Here is a 16703-nt window from a genome sequence, read left to right on the forward strand (position 1 = left end):
AGAGTCCAGCCATTGAGGCAGGATTTTAGGCGTACAAGATAAGCCAGACTGGGACTGTGCATAAATTTTTGTTTTACTGACACTGAACAGTACATTCAGACATTTTAGTTACTCATAGGTGAGGGATTAGCTCATGTGGATAAAAGAAGTTTAAAGAGCAGGGATGAAGCATTGATTAAGCTGACAACAAACAGTGACAGTTTCCTTTATTCTGTGCTCATTAGAAAGCCTAAAGCTAGTTTTATACAAAGTGCTCACATAGTTAATAGAGGGGAATGGTTATGAAACCTGACAAAGTTCTGTTGTATGTTTTTGTTTGCATTTTTGGCCTTGACCGTGCACAGAACACAATAGTCGTTTACTCCGTACTAAGGAACTAACCAATAGAAACTTGTTGGTTACGTAAACATGTATGGTGCTTGAGCACAAAACAAAAGATTGTGCACAGTCGTGGACCTTCCAACATAAATCTTGGCATCTTTGTTTGCTCCTTTGATGTTTGCAGGGCTTCATAACCAGTCCCCGCAAATAACTCTGGTGTCAAGGAGGGGATGCAGCTCTCGTTTGGTCAAAATAAAATGTTCAAACTTTTTTTTTGAATTTACTCAAAACAAATTGCCTTGTGGATGAACAGGTGATCCAAACATCAAATGCCATGACGCTGGGAATGTGAAACTACCTGTAAACAATACACAGAATACAATGAGAGTACTATACCATGCCACAGAATGTACAGCCAATCAGAATACAGAAAGGCTGTAGCATACATGACAGTATTTCACCCAACCTTAAACCATCTTGCGCTGCATCGATTGTGTTACCAAATGTATTTTCTATGGCATGATACAAAATATTTATTTTCTTGTGGTATATTACTTGCAAAAAAATTTCGGAATATTTTGATTTCTGACAAAAAGTGTCCGAAATTTTAAGTGTGCAAAATATTTACAGTGCAGTGTAAAATTTTTAAGTAGCTCCAAAGCCATAATTGGTTTTCTTGATGGAGCAAACTTTAGTTGTGAAACTGCTTGAGATACGTAACAGCTTGATAGCATTTGTGTTATTTTGTCATCGGTGTATTCTAAAACCTCAAGGAAGCAGTAAAACTATAATTTTCACAGATGTTGAGTCAGTCTAATTGTGTTTTGTAGGTGTAAATTTGCTTAAGGTGGCCGAACACAGTTTTTGTGTGCGCTTTTGCTGATGCAATTCAGCGCACGCACAAGGATTGCAAAAAAGAAACATGCTGTCAATAGAGCAATCATTTTATTTACTCAACACCCGCACTATCTGCGTTATTTTTCTCTATAATTGAACCCAGCGTATTGCTGGCTTTAGTCTTTTATTACAAAGATATATTAGGAAAGGTAACGATGCAAAGAACCCAGCAATTCTCAGCTTTTTCTTTGTTACCGAAAGAACCCAGTTAAATGCAGCGCATGCGTAGTAAGTAAAAAAATTGCGATTGAATGAAAATTGCACTCTCGGAAATACGCCTATTACTTGAAAACCACTCATTAGAATTTCATGAAATTTGGCACGAAAATACTTAAGGAAATAAGTAACTGGAGTATTGAAAATAACTGAACTTTAACAAAGGAAATTCTAGATATTCCAGTGAACCTTCACCAAGGGATAATTAAAGATCTCTCCGTTAAATTATTAGCAAAATTGTGTCAACTTGTGAGAATCGTTACAAGCTTGTTGCAAGAAAATCTAATGACTAGATTTTCTATAAATAAACAAAACCGATTTTAAAGGCCTGTTTATATTTATTCATGTTGCCATGGCAATGGTACATACGTCAGCTTAACCATCAAAAAACCAAAGTTTGTGTTGTTAACTTGCTGCCAATTTTGGCGACCGAGGGATCAAGGGTTTTAAAGAAAAAGGTGAATGAACACAGGTATCAAAAACTGTGTTCAGCCACCTTAAGCTATGTTGTAGCAAAGTGTCCAAATTTTTTGTCTGAAATTTGTCCGAAATGAGATAAAAATTGTCCAAAAACTAACTGTCCAAAACAAAAGGTCCAATTTTTTTGGCAAGGAATGTATACTATGAAATATCCAACTTGTTGATTTTATTTTCTCAGTATACACATGCACAAGCTTTGCGAGAGAGTGTATACCAAGGATATACCATGATTAAAGTCACAGTTCTCTCAGCAGGCATTCTAATGAGTGGACAGCTCTTCTTGTGGCCACCTTGACAACAGGTAAAACTCTGTATATTTTCACAAATTCCCTTATGTGGACATAACCATAGGTATACACAAGCTCTCAAAGGGGTGCAATTTAAACTTGTATAATTTTAAAGTCTGTTAATCTAATAAATAAAGCACACCTACACAGCAAAATACAAACAAACCTATTGGCAAAATCTGTTCCTGTTGTATATTTGAAGACATGACACAATCCTCTATAGGAAAAAACACGATGACTGGTACATTTACCCATAATTCATAGCACAAAAAAACCACTGACAATGTTCATAAATATGCACAGGGGAGTTCTAGAACCTTCAAACCTGCATGCATAGTGTTGTTAGTACAGGGACAGATATTGCAAAAGATCAGTGTCTTTGTGCCTAATGGGCTGTGTTAGGTTCACAAGGTATTATGGCAAAATGTACAGCTGCCATCTTTTTTCCTACAGAGGACTAGTAAGAAGATTAACCATTGCAAGTACTTACTTGTTTTCCCTAAAACATTCTGCTCCACCTGAAAGTGAATTTAAAAAAAATGCTACACAAAATATACTTGACCATTTATTTATTTCAATGCTATAGGTGAAATCATGCCAGTGAGCATTTCCTAGTTTCTGTGGCATGAAGCGACCAGGAGTATTTCTACTCCCCCCTCAATGGGATGCTAGTCCATCGCAGGGCTACCCCCGGCTCCCACCATTTAAACACCTAGGTGAAGAGAGGCACTGTGAGTAAAGTGTCTCGTTAAAGAACACAAAGCAATAACCCAAGCCAGGACTCAAACCCAAACTGCTCAGTCCAGAGTTCTTGAATTATCCACACTAGTAAAGAAAATGTACAGAAAAATGATAGGACTATATTGTAAATGTAGTGGACATTTTGTTGTAAACATCAATAACAGTGTGAAAAAAAAGTTCAATGAGCAGGAAAAAAAGGAGACAAAAGGAAACTTAAAATCTATTCCTACTAGATCATCTCTTGCATTTATTTATCATTAGAGCACTCATGTGCTTCAAGATCCCTGACAAACACCCCTCATGTGCATCATCAAACATCAAACATATTCTCATCTATCCCATACTGATGATACATGGCTATGACGACCTATGATGCACCTCTCAATAGAAACAAGTGGAGACGCATTGGATCAGTCTCTTGACCATTAGATACAGCCTTCATGATGTGTCACCAGACTGCAAGTCACATGTACAGCTGTGGTAAATATCCCTTTGGGGTTTTTACATACCTCTCTTCTAGGAACCATTTTGAGCCAGTCATTGAGGTAAAGAAAGAGATTGACTGCATCTGATATGTTGTCACCCTCAGAGCAGAATGTTAACAACACAGCAAGTGGAACGTCGTCTTTGCAACTTTAAGAGAAAATAATGCACAGTAGTTATTTAAAATTCATTCAAGCAACACCATTGAACAAATTCAGATGCAGATACGTGAAGACAAAACTTAAGCTACTTAACAGCTTCTAACAAATCACTGGGTTTGGTGTATACTCTTACCATGCTTCATAGAATTTTTTTGATATTCCTCCTCCAGGCAGATAGAAATCTCTATTTTCATCAGATAATTCTAGCAGATAAATAAACAACAACAACTGCACTTCATTTAACAGAAAACCCTGCAGCACAAGACACCATTTTTGCTGACTCCACATCACCCCCCCCCCCCCAAAAAAAAAGTGTAACATTTCACAGACCCAAGCTGTTGAACTGTACACAATGGCAATGGAAGTTAGAAATTTTGTGACAACCGTAGAATTCCGTCATTCACCTACCATTTGACAGAAGCCAAGATGAAAATCACGTGTTTTTGTCCATTTTTAAGAGTATCACCAAAATCATAAAAAATTTTAAGAGTTAAATATATATGGTTTTGGAGGATGCTGTCTCAACATTGGAGACATTTGTATGGATTTTGAGTCATGTCTCAAGGTCTATAACTTGGTCTCTGTCCACCCTAAAAGCATCAAACTTGGTCAAATGACTAATCTCAATGTGGTCTTTCACGTGGTGTTGTCAGTTTATCGATTTGTTAAAATTTGAAACTTGCCCTATTTCCCTGCGCAATTTTGGAAAGGCCTATTCTTCTTGCTTGCTTTGCTTGGAAACCCCACCACCCCCCGCATTCTTCGCATTCGCTTCGCTTGCTTTTTCTTTTGCATGCATAAATAGAGAGGCTGGGAACAGTCTAATAATCAAATGAAACAAGTGCCTTAACTCAGTCTAGGCACATATCATGATTTTACAGTCCACACATCACACATATTAATGATTCAAGTCACCTTCTGTCATGTGAGGAAATTTTGGTCTTTTTTCCAGTGTTTTCCAGGACAATCCATCAAACAGTGGAAGAAGATTCTTGGCTGCTGGTGTCACAAGATATCTCAAGGGAGAACTAAAACAAGATGATTTTTTTAAATGACGATGCAAAAAAAGGAACACAAAATGTTTTTAATAATAATTCATAAATCCTAGATTGAGCTATCCTATGGACAGATGGGTAATGATAAATTCAAGATTTTGTGAGCTGATAAGAATACTATTATTTATTATTATTATTATTATTGTTGTTGTTATTGTTATTGTTATTATTACTTTGTTGTGAAGCTTAGATTTTCTTAGCCCTGTAAAAGAAATGGAGACTCCGAAAAAGGCATGGCAAAAAATTGAGATGATGACACCCCAGAATTGGGCAATTAAATTTCCACAAGATGTATATCTTTAGAAGGACCATTTCCAATCCTTTTATTGTAAAATAAGTCATCTTCACAAAGGATGAGTGTAGCCATTAACGGGAGGGTAAAAATGTTCTTGAATAATTTTAATTCAAAGTTCAACACAATTTTTCAAAAAAGGTTACAAGTTACATTGAGCAATAGCGTAGGTGCAGTCATAGGAAAAAAAACTTTCTCAATCAGTTACAACTAATTGTTCAGTTTTTTTTAAACATTACATACCCTTCAATCTGTGAATCAAGCCGTTCTGTAGCACTAATACTAGAAACAAGAATAACTTGTTTAAATTTGCAACATTTGATCCAGCTAACAAGTTTTTTGCAATATTCAGCCTGACGACCCTAAAAAAACATACAAAGTTATTAGTTTCTAACAAGTAAAACACTTAATAGCTTCAGTTGTTAACCTTTTAATATATGATGTCCACTGTAAAGTTGATAAAGGTAAATTACCCACTATTAATGGCAAGTTTGTGAAGCTGACATTTCAAGTGTTAGCACATGAAAAGAAAACCCCCAAATACTCTCCTTTGTATGAGAAATTCAGTTGACTGACACCTTCATGTGGTCTGGTGATACAGTGTGTATACCAAGAACATTTAATTATCACTGGTAATTACCTTTACAAGTGGAGCTCTTTGTTGCACGACAACAAACTTTAGATCATCATTTTTGTACACTGCCAAAGAAAGAATACATGTTAAAGCAATATGTTTAACATTCCCAAGAAATCCACACACAAGATGCTATCACTACACATCAGATTTATCTAAAATGCTTTGCTATATACAGTATAAGTTACTGAATAGCAAGCCGCAACTCCTCTTAATGCAGGCCTAGTGGGTCAATTATTCATCTGAGTGCATATCATACAGTCTATGAATACCCTATACAGTCGAACCTCGATTATCTGGATTTCTCGATTATCCTGACTTTTTCTCTAGTCCCAATTTTGTCATGAATATTTATTAGTCATGATCAAGATCCGTAGCAATATTCTTTTTAAAACTACAGCATTGAAAAGTACAGTCAAAAGTGAGTTTGTTTTGCTTTTAAAGAGCAAAAGCAGAGCTCACATGTGTCGTAACTAATGAAGAACACTCGAATGAGATCTGATTGGCTCAGAGTTGAGTGGTTCAAGATGTACAGTAGACCATATTGTTTTCCAAACGATTTGTAAAAGTGTTGTTACACAATTAAATGTTGCTTTATTTAAACAGTTTTGTTATTCATTAATATTCATATTTTCAATTATCCAGACCCTCAATTATCTGGACTATTCAGTCTAGTGCCAATGGGTCCGGACAATCAAGGTTCGACTGTACCTTAAATCTGGAAACATTCTGTGAACAGGATTTTCCTTGGTCACTATGCTTGCAATTAAGTATTGTGTTTTCCAAAGACTTCAATAGACCATTGCTGAGTTTTTTTCAAGTTTTTATACAGGGCTGTCATAAAGGGCCGTAACCCATAACACCTGCTATAGCTGAATGTCCTTGATGGGTCCCTGATGTTACTAGTGAATTTCCCTGCTGTTGATATAGTTCCCCCACAAAGTAACGAGTTTGTTATGGGTGAGAAGATCAAGGCAACAGGTAACTCAAAACTTAATGACAGTCCCATAATATAAGCTGTGTAACAAAAATCTGTTGATACTGTTGAAAAAAGCACCTCAAAATGAAGAAAATTACCAAGTTTCAGGGTTCTATATTGTAAAATCACAACGTTATAGCCTAAAAAAATTGTAAAATTTACTTACACTTGTATGCTGGAGGAAAGTTGGTGGGAGTGGGGGCAAGTTTGTTTCCCTAGGCATTTCACTCTGACTGTTGAACCACATTTCTCAATTTCCTACATAATCTAAATCAGAGAACTAGTAGTGTAACAAACCTTCTACACTAACATTAAGCTTCCCCAGAGATTCTGCTGACTGAGTGAATGCATCATTACCGACCACTGGCAGGACACAGGAATCATAAAAATAACCAATATGGTGGGCATTTGGAGAAATTGAAGAAACCACCAGGTCCACTGCTAACTGACCCACATTTCCTATTGAAACAGCCGGCTAAAAATATATACTGTGTTAATAAAAGTGATTTCAACGTAACCTTACATTGTCATTGATCTTAGGTAAAAAATGTTCCTTACCAGAATCAACGTAAATTCACTCCAGTTGACGTCCACATCTTTCTTACTAGCAACAAACATTTTACAAAAAGCAGGATGGCAATCCCATGAAATGGCTGTAGTTCGAAGCACAGGAGAAACTTTCAGATGCTGGATTTTTCAAAGACATTCAAGAGTTTGTCGAGTCATTCAAAGTCATGTGCCTTTTCTCCAAGGCGTTTCTGGACGAAACAAGAAAGAGCATGGGTCCCAGTACGCACGGTTACCAAGCAGAACAACATGGCGGAATTTCCTGAATTAGGAAAACATTGTGATGTACAGACTTGTAAACAGCTAGGTAAGTCCGGCTTAGTGGACTTGTGTTCTTTTTTCCATTGGCTAAACGTGTTAGTGACTCTTGCAGCCAATTCCGGCGCCAATTCCGGCAAGTGAATTGACGTTTACGTCAAGTTTACGTCGGGGCCCTTGTCAGCTTAGTCTTTTAAAGTCCTTAAGATTTTTTTGAATTGATTTGTTCTTAGATTTTCTTCCATTTGTTTGCCATGGATGTTCTGGAACCTTTTGGTAAGAACGAGCTTGTTTTCTTTTAAACTGAAATATTTTGTCGACCCTATGTGTAAGTTTAATTCCTAGTGAAAGGCTTGCCAATTTAATTGTATTTAAGACTTAGTGATTGATGGATCCGGGAGAATTTTATAAATAAGCCTGGGGATTTCACTTTGCTAAAAACTCCTTTTTTCATTGAGAAGAGAATGAGAAATATAAAGGATAACTTTTCTTATCCATTTGATGACATACCTTTTACCTTCTTTGCTTGAATCATGAGATTTGTACTGGGGATTCAGGTTGGGGAGAGAGGGGCAGGGGGGGAGTTGGGGGGAGGGGGCTGAAAGGCAATTTCAGGATGTTTTGCATCGGGTAACCCGAAAACACTGACTCCCGGTCCGTGGACCCCCACAATGCACCAGGTCCGCGGACTACTCTACGGACCCCCTCTACGGACCACCCTAAAATAGTGTAAAAATAATAAATAAAGATTTCTCTTATGGGTTTTCTGATATATTCAGATTCATGTCGGTGATTTTTTGAGTGTTACACTGTGCAAATGTAACAGACTTGGGTTTTTGACACCCCACCCCTCCCCTCCTGAAAAAAACACTTAAAAGCTGTTTTCAGCGTAAGGAGATGCCGATGGTAAGAAGGAAAGTTCTTACCTTCTATTCGTAGCTCAATCTGGCTATGGAAGATATATTTTTAGGCTGTTAATAAATTGTTGTTGTATCTGTTATTCCACTGAGCAAATTGTGAAGACTGGAACGAGTTCACGAACCCACGGGAGAATGGGCTGAACAAAATGGCAGAGGGGAAAGAACACAAATTTCGAGGCTTCCCTGAGCCTTCCCCGTATGCATCTTTCATATACTTTATGGCCACAGCAAAGGAAATGGCAATGTGTAATGATTTAAATTGCACCCGAGCCTGAATCCAGGTCTGTTACAGTTGCTCAATGTAACGTTTGAAATTTCACCATCACAAGTAATCTATTAGACAACCCGTAACTGAAATATTTATTTATTATTTTTATTATATTTTTGGGGTGGTCTGTAGAGGGGGTCTGTAGGGTGAGTCCGTGGACCGGTCCATAGGTAGTCCGCGGACTAGGGGTCAGTGTTTTCGGGTTACCCTTTTGCATCAGAATACAGAGAACAGTTATCAAACAATCCCAGAAACATTTTGACAGCCTTTAAATTGTCAACTTTGTCTGTGTGATAGCTGTAAGATCAGGATATTCAACCTCCAGGCATAAAAGTTGGCAGGTACAATGTAGAGAGATTTGCAGATGTGTACATGTATATATGAAGGGCACGAGCTCACAATTGCAGTTTATGCATTCCATTTCTAACAAACAAATGTTTGTGCAGATAATTTATTAGACTTTTTATTAAGTAGAATTTTCTCATTTTCAGTAAAATCATTGTTGAAATACATTCACAAGACATACATGTGTGTAAGGGCTATAGATAAAAAAAATAAAAAAGTCTTGAGAGGCATAGTCCAGGTAATGTTTTGACTGTGCTGTTTTTTCACTTTGTTTAACTTATGCGGATGTAGTAAAACTAACAAAGAGTTTTTGCAGTCTAGGGCACCGGTCAAAAGCATCTCACAGCTGCACTGCTGATGATCAGAAATATGAGGTACATGTGTATGTATTGAAATAATGACAGAAAAATAAATAATTCAGCAATGACTCAGCTACAATCATAGACAAAAGTCTTGGGACAAATTTGCACTTTTGGTACTTTTGTGCACACTCCAGATATGAATACAACTTCACCTGCCTAACCTCACCCCCTTTCCCCCATACAATGTTGAAAACTACTGTCTGCAATTTCTTCTGATTTTCAACGTTGTATTGGGTGGGGAGGGGGAACAGTAACACGTTTTTAAAAGGAAAGCAGGGCTTTTGTCAAACTTCAGTAGCAAAACACAGATAATTCGTTAAATTACATAAGTGTCCCAAGGACTTTTGTCCACGATTGTAGATGTTGTTTGTGTCACAAATATTTGTATTCTCTAATTAGTCTAGTGTACATTGTAGATTAGATTCATTTGATATCCATTAACTTTTGCCAGTATCAGATTATCAACGAAAATCAATGAGGACAAAAAGGTTGTAAGCTCTCTATCAAAGATGAATTTATAGTGTGATGGATTATCTATAATTTTTATTCTTTACCAATTATTGTTATAATTTAAACAATTTGTTTCTATCTGTACATTTTAATTGATTCTTATTAATTGCAGATATCAAATAATAGCAATAAGTTAGTGATTTTGATTGACATTGATTGTACCAGCTGATCTCCAATTATACTAATTTATGTCACTTGATTAATACCTGTAATAAGTGGGTGGAACATTATCAGCAACTGATCTGTTTATCAGCATAGTGATTTCGTCTGATATTCTTATTATAAAGCACCCAGTCAACAATGAAGGCAAATTTGTAACAGAGACAACAAACACTGAAGGAAGAGTGTACCTGGAAAATGCATGTGCTTGTTCCTTCTATATCTTCATTGTGAAACAGTAATTTATTCCCATTATCAATATAAATATATTAATGAAATCAATCATTTATATTATCACTATAATTTATAATAGTAAGCAAGATTGTATAAGTTATAAAATTAATACACTTTTAATAAAGCTTTCTTTGTAACCACCCTTGTAAGCAAGGAGCACTAGTTATGACCCTTTTATGTAGTCTGTGTCAATTGTCATTCAAACTTGTAGTTTATTCTCTTGTTAATGACTGCTCTCTTAGCTGGCTACAGTCACTTAAGTAAACTACCAACTGGTCCTTTCCCTTGTCCTAATGCGCCTTTCAATGACATGCGGACTCTAAAATTCAAAGATCAACCAACAAATGCATTTTTTGCTACCATCAATCAAATGTTTGGTGACTCCTCCCAGCTTTCTTGTCAGTGACCAGCCTCAACTTGTTTTAGGGTGTGGTTGCTTATTATAACTCATTGTCACAAGCTACCATCTCTAGTGACAACCACTTATTCAAATTTCTACCTAAAGGTGCTTGCCTATGCCTATGAGAGCTTCAATTGTAAGAAAAAGAAATACTAATTTATCTCTTTATCGTCTTGTTTCAGGAAAATTCAGCAAAGACTTTGGTTACAACAGAGGGTCACTTGGAGTGTTCATTTGAAGAGTGCGGTGGTCATGAGCTGGTCCCTGTGATATGTGAACACTGTCATAAGAACTACTGCTTCAGGTATTTTCCCACTAAGGAAACTTCTCGTAATTAGTTCCGTTCCTACTTAGTTATATGATGTATGATTATACTGCTGACCATTGTTGTTCTGTACTGCAGGCACAGACATCAGGTTGATCACCAGTGCTCAGTTCTCCCTCAAAAACTGCCCAGAGTAACACCTGAAGAAAGAATACAACAAATCATTGGTGAATCAAACTTTTTTATTACATGTAGATTAGTTGTCTACCTCAATTGGCTCAGTTATGATATTTAGGGAGTGATTCCTCACAGAATCACATCTGATTTAAGACAGAAATCATCTTGAATTATACATTGTTTAATGAATCAACCCATATATATATACCCATAAGGCTCAGGTGTCATTGAGTTTTTCACAGTTGTCCTCAGTACTCATTAGTTGTTGGTGTATGGTTCAATTAAGGAGTATTTTTATTCTTTATTTAGGTAAAGAACTTTCCAAAGAAAAGAAAGGTATGAGGCCTTGCTGTTGTAGATCTAGGAAAAATCAGACCCCCCCCCCCCCAACCCCAACCCCAACCCCCACACACCAACTGTAACACACCACCCTCTCCTCTCCATTTTACTTGACATTTCACATTAGGTTTAGTTATATTTTCAGGACATTTTTGCCTTATGAATGGTTTGTTTAACTAAATTATAAAAGTGATACAGTAAAAACCTGTGTGTAAGAACCTAGGGATTTAAGAACCTTCAGGCAGAAATTTGCTTGTTTAATACCCCAAAATATAAGAACCTGTTTAGCCAAACAAATTCCAACAGGTTCTTATATGTGGGGTTTAACTATTTAATTTATATATATTTTTACCAAAAACCAAAAGGTGATCGAGAGTTCAGAAAATTGAACTGAATTGTTAAATGAAACTCAAAATGCACAATGTATGTTGAATTTATACAGTACTGTATCATTGATCAATTAATGTTGTTGGACTTTTGGCAACATGGGTACATTAATAAATATTTATAATGAAGAACAGACCAGATTTTATACTATTTTCTGATAATCAACAACAATGTCTACTCTGTAGAAATTAAGAACCTAATTAAGAATCTACTTAGCCTAAACTGTCAATAAGTACCCCATAATACAAGAACCTGTTTTGCCAAACTCTGAAAAAAGTAGGTTCTTACATGCGGGTTTTGACTGTATCATACCAGAATGTTCTCCATATTTGTGTTGTTTTTTCTTAGGTAGAGGAGGGGTGAGAAATGAAAGTCGGGCAGCTAAAGTAGCTTTGATGAAAATAAAGATGAAAGCAACAGGAGATAGCTCTATACCTCAGGTCTGTGCAAGTGGAATTAACTGCTAATTATGTTGGGAATGTCAAACCACAGGTAGATCACATTCTGCAGCCTTAAAAAACTGTTGAGATCATGTCTCATGCATTGAAGAATCAGCTCAATTCTGAACATCACATACTAGACAGCATAGTAAGTCTAAGCTATATCAATATCATACTATATAAGAATACTTGGTTAAAGGCACAACTGCAAGGTCATTATTTAGCTCTGTATGGGAGCTTACTTGACATCAGAAAGCAAAAAAAATTAACAACCCAGTGTCACATAATTTATGTAGTGTTTTGGATAATGAATGAACTTGAAACTTAATTAAACTTTGAATTGTCTGGATTGTCCACAGAGATGTTCTGTGGTGTTAGTATCTTTATAAGGTATAGATATTAGTCCCATCACTGGAACCAAGCCTATCAAAGTTGGCTGATTGTCTAAGCAGGGAAGAGCTTAGGTTCTATGGTTGTGACCTCACTTTGGGAATGTCAAATGTTGGCATGAGAGAGCAAGATGGGGCTCTCTCCTGTTACTGTCCTCCCACAAGGACAGCAATGGAAGCAAAGACATTAAGCAAAAACAATGATCCACATATCCTTTTACATTTTCCGGCCATCCTCTGCAAACTGAGCCAAACACAAAATAAGCAACCTCTTAGTATTTCAAAGAGTGTAAATAACAACACCTAAATTTTTGCCTTCTTTTGAAAGGAAGTGAAACCAATCTGTAAGAACTCAGTCACCTTGGGTGGATGAGGTTCAAGTGACAAGTTCAAGTGACAAGTTCAAAGCTCAATGTCAGGAGGGAAAGTATCAGGATCAAAAATTATTTTGGGACTGATATCCATGCTTTATAGAGATACCAAAACCCTTAAAAACCTGGAGTTGGTGTAGTATAGACACTTTGTAGATACAATGCTATAAACACTTAGAAGGTCTGAGTTGGATGTAAGCTATCTTTTCAAACCTTCAACTTATGGCTGATTGCAGGGGTCAAGCAAGATGGAATTATCTCATTTTAATCATGCAAGAGTTTTGTTTGGTTGATTTGAAACCTGCAAACCTTGATACCCTTGATTGCAGAGCCATGCATCATACCTCAGCTTTGGCTTGGGTTGGAATAACTTCTGGTACAGAAGGAGAAAGAACACACAGCAGTGAAGTGCACATGTCAACTATTATGACTGAGCTTGCAAGAAATGGCATGTGCCATAATTTCGATTTACAGAGTAACTGAAAAAGCTGCAAAAATTCAAAGAGGAATGAGTCACAATTCCTTCAGAAAAATGAAAATCCAGGATCAATCTGTATTCATTAGACTTTTAGAGCAAACACTATTGTGTTGCATATTTTTTATTTGGTGATTTATCATTTCAAAGTTATTCTGACTTGTTTTTTTTTTTTCAGAGATTATTAATTTTGGTTTCTCTTTCAGGAGGAAAGAATTTATTTCAGAGTTTTACTGCCTTTTGGCAGTAAAGAACAAGAGCAACCCTTGTTTTTCTCTAAGGTTAGTTCCAATATTATGGTTAGTATTGTAAACAAGTAAGCATTTTCAGAACAAAGTGAAAAAGGATGTAGTGGAGTAGTGAGCCTGTTTATTATTATACCTCAAGACACATCCTACAAATATTGAGTATTTTTCTCATGTTTGTTGTTTCTAATCTGTCTTAATTTTGTTCAACCCAAACTACTATTGTCTAGCTTTTGTTTATCAGCTCATTAATGTTTTGTTGTTGTTGTTGCTGTTAACTTGGAATACTCGTATTTCAAAGTTCCCTTCAGTTCGGATCCCATGTTGCGCATCAGAGAACAGTTCTTCATTTCATGATGGAGGCCCCAATAATGACTACATGTGTCTGCCTTTTTTGCATTATATAAAACTAACATCTGAAGATACCATGAAAGGGAGTTTACATGAATAAAAATCATTGGCAAAACAAGTTAAAATACAAAATACAGCTAACTTACACTACATGTATGAGTTGTTCTAAAAGAAAATGATTTATGAAAACCAATAAAAATCGACTGATTGACTCATTGAATTTCAGTATTGGACTGTAGGAAAAGTTATTGATAAAATTGCCGAGGCAGCACGACTGAAAAATGAAAATAACAAGAAGACATCACAGAGGGTAAGTCTGCTGCTAGATATCTCCTTTATTGCATCTTTATTAAAATGGTGGGCTGTTCTACTCAAATAATAGGTGCTTTGTCCTTCTAACAATCTTACATAATAATAATAATAATAGTAATTATAATAATAATAATAATAATAATAATAATAAAACTGTAACGGTCATCATGCATGAATATTATTATTTTAATATAATAATATTTATGCAGGATGACCGTTGCAGCTATTGAAACTGCTATCAATGTGGTTCCTGCATAACTCTCTGTTGTAGCGGCACACCCTTTTCAGCAAAGGAAACAACTAAGTTGGAGGGAAAAAACAATCTGTCATTTTTTGCAAGGCAAGTTTTGATTTTGCCCTGCTCTCTTGTAGAAGCTGCGGTTATTTCACCGAAATACTGGTGAAATAATGGAATTACAAGATTCTTTGGAACATTTACAAGTACGAGATCATTTACAAGTGTCTAGTGGAAGCACAGTTATAATAGAATACGTGGATAATGAGTGTAATGATGTGCTATCAAATCTAGACAAATACCCCACGTGAGTACAATAAAGTCTAATTGAAACTTGAATTTTGTTTTCGTTCTCTTGTTATGCAATTTGCGCAGAGTCAGACAACTCTTTGTTAAATTCCTCATTGATTTTCGCACTCTTGTATGCAACACAAGTAAATCTTTTCTAGTCTTTATAACATCAGGGTAGAATTTTCTGACTGGAAACTCAAATGGGAAAATAGATATATAATACCTAAAAGTATCTGATGTGGCCGGAGTGGATGTAGACTTGTGCCTGTTCATTTGCTTTGATTCTTATACAATACATTGCCAGCAAAAAAGGATCACATCACAAAGCCATGCCTCAGAGTTGTTTTTCATCTGCACCCGAGAAAATAGAAACAGGCGATCTGGAGCTAGCCAGTATCTCACCAGCACAAAATTACGTATGAAATAAATAATTAAAGTGAATCTTGTTCTACACGGGACTTTTCTGAGGTTAAAATGATTTTAAAACGTGATGTTTCGGGCAGTTTTACTGCTGTTCCTCCAGCTCAATATGGTGGACAAATAATTGAGAAAACCTTTCAAGCAATACCCTGTTAATATCATTCATGCACAATGAATGGGTTTTTGCAAGAGGGACCTCGGGAGTAGACTTTTTAATCGGCATAAACAGAAATCAAATGTTTATTAAATTATGCCATGGTATTAGCCGGAAATAACAGTGAGAGGAGAAAACAAGCGCAGTCAGGGCTAAGAAACTTTCTTTATGGCTATGACGTTACTGCTGGCCATCCAGAAATGCCTACTAGCTTGTTGTTTTTACAGTTGTTGTCCATCGATGCCACAGGGGGGATTTATATTAGTTGTGTTAATAAACAGAGTGAATTTGGAAATGTTGGAAATTTTACAACTTGTGGAGCATTATTTATTCCTGAGATACTCCTTCAGTATCGGCTTCATTACAAGACCACACGGTACCAGTGGCTTTGCATTGAAGGATCTGAGATGCTTCTTCATAACGATAACAATGTTATGCTGCTATGGCCAGCAAGGCCAGGGTGGGGGTGGGGGGCAATAAAGTGTAAAACACATGACAAGCCAGGTCCACATGATGAGGCTTGTTTTAAACATAGAGATTGAGAAACTCCGATTGGCATTTTTCCTTTAACAACGCTATCTTTATTTCCACAGTAAATGTTTATGATTTGCTAGCCTTGTTCTTGATGAACCTGTACGATTGCCTCTAAATATGCCACTAAAATTAATAACAAAAAACTTTGCCACCCCGATATTTCATTGCTAAAGCATGAATGAGTTGGCTCATATAATCCTTTCATTATGTCTTAGAAGGAAGTGAAATCATTTAGTATCCTTTAAACTGATTTACTGGGTTATCCCTTGCACTTTCAAAAGATTTTTCCAAATTCATGAGGTATTTCTATTTAATCTGAACAATTTGTCCAGCCGTTTCTCGTCAGTTAATTCCTCTCTCATGTCATGACTGGTCGAATGAGGACAAAAGGCACTCAAAACAACAGCGGCAGCTGCATCTGAATTTTCTTTGAACCGCTTCAGGATTTTGGAATCACAATACTTTTGGGCTTCACGGTATATGCAGTCACCTTCGTGAAAAAAGACAGCACACAACTCAGCTGGATTGTATCCGGGGTGTTTCCTCAATTCAATTGTGAAGTTTCTGCCACATACCGCATACACAAATGTGGCACAAGGATCTGGTATCATATCATCTGTTGAAAAAACAAACCAAGTGTTTAAATGGTCATAATTATTTCTTTTGATCCCAAAACGTAAAATTATAAAATTTTTGACCTCGCAGAATGCGAACAATCCTAATCAAACAGTTTTGAGATCTCGAGGTGA

At 36.4% G+C, this 16703-nt stretch overlaps 3 protein-coding genes across 4 annotated transcripts in view; 1 reads left to right on the forward strand and 2 right to left on the reverse strand.

Annotated features, from left to right (window-relative positions):
* Positions 1–189: 189 nt before the first annotated feature.
* Positions 190–7238, reverse strand: LOC110045433 (proteasome assembly chaperone 2-like). 2 transcript variants are annotated; one of them, XM_089277710.1, is made up of 9 exons: positions 7105–7238; positions 6844–7021; positions 5574–5632; positions 5177–5295; positions 4502–4614; positions 3720–3789; positions 3452–3575; positions 2692–2719; positions 190–679 (listed from the first exon to the last, which is right to left on the reverse strand). In XM_089277710.1, the coding sequence occupies exons 1-9, from the start codon at positions 7162–7164 to the stop codon at positions 606–608; spliced, it is 825 nt and encodes a 274-aa protein (XP_089133836.1). In that variant the 5' UTR covers positions 7165–7238; the 3' UTR covers positions 190–605. The 2 variants fall into 2 exon arrangements, with proteins under 2 accessions (XP_089133836.1, XP_020606694.2); XM_020751035.2 differs by lacking the exon at positions 190–679 and having other exon boundaries at positions 854–2719.
* Positions 7231–14894, forward strand: LOC110045432 (AN1-type zinc finger protein 1-like). Its single transcript, XM_020751034.2, has 10 exons — positions 7231–7420; positions 7605–7647; positions 9221–9278; positions 10752–10873; positions 10973–11061; positions 11321–11347; positions 12086–12177; positions 13619–13693; positions 14235–14318; positions 14693–14894. The coding sequence occupies exons 1-10, from the start codon at positions 7231–7233 to the stop codon at positions 14864–14866; spliced, it is 954 nt and encodes a 317-aa protein (XP_020606693.1). The 3' UTR covers positions 14867–14894.
* Positions 14895–15978: 1084 nt separating this feature from the next.
* Positions 15979–16703, reverse strand: part of LOC110045434 (uncharacterized) — a 6986-nt gene continuing 6261 nt past the window's right edge. The window contains exon 5 of the mRNA XM_020751037.2: positions 15979–16570. Within this exon, the coding sequence (XP_020606696.1) occupies positions 16248–16570 (323 nt within the window). The 3' untranslated portion in view covers positions 15979–16247. The remainder of the gene's footprint in view (positions 16571–16703) is intronic.

The sequence above is a fragment of the Orbicella faveolata genome, unplaced genomic scaffold (genome assembly GCF_042242905.1).
Source record: "Orbicella faveolata isolate gen_17 unplaced genomic scaffold, um_ofav_v1 contig_46, whole genome shotgun sequence".
NCBI classification, from domain to species: Eukaryota; Metazoa; Cnidaria; class Anthozoa; order Scleractinia; family Merulinidae; genus Orbicella; species Orbicella faveolata.

What these genes read in the sequence shown, in the direction of transcription:
- LOC110045433 (XM_020751035.2), bottom strand. Translation starts at nt 7,164, where the DNA reads ATGTTTGTTGCTAGTAAGAAAGATGTGGACGTCAACTGGAGTGAATTT. An exon ending in CTTGATTCACAGATTGAAGG is followed by an intron (nt 4,615 to 5,176) that starts GTATGTAATGTT and finishes ATCTTGTTTTAG; the next exon opens with TTCTCCCTTGAGATATCTTG. An exon ending in AAATGGTTCCTAGAAGAGAG is followed by an intron (nt 2,720 to 3,451) that starts GTATGTAAAAAC and finishes ATTCACTTTCAG; the next exon opens with GTGGAGCAGAATGTTTTAGG.
- LOC110045432 (XM_020751034.2), top strand. Translation starts at nt 7,231, where the DNA reads ATGCTGGATTTTTCAAAGACATTCAAGAGTTTGTCGAGTCATTCAAAG. An exon ending in CATAAGAACTACTGCTTCAG is followed by an intron (nt 10,874 to 10,972) that starts GTATTTTCCCAC and finishes TCTGTACTGCAG; the next exon opens with GCACAGACATCAGGTTGATC. An exon ending in ACTTTCCAAAGAAAAGAAAG is followed by an intron (nt 11,348 to 12,085) that starts GTATGAGGCCTT and finishes GTTTTTTCTTAG; the next exon opens with GTAGAGGAGGGGTGAGAAAT.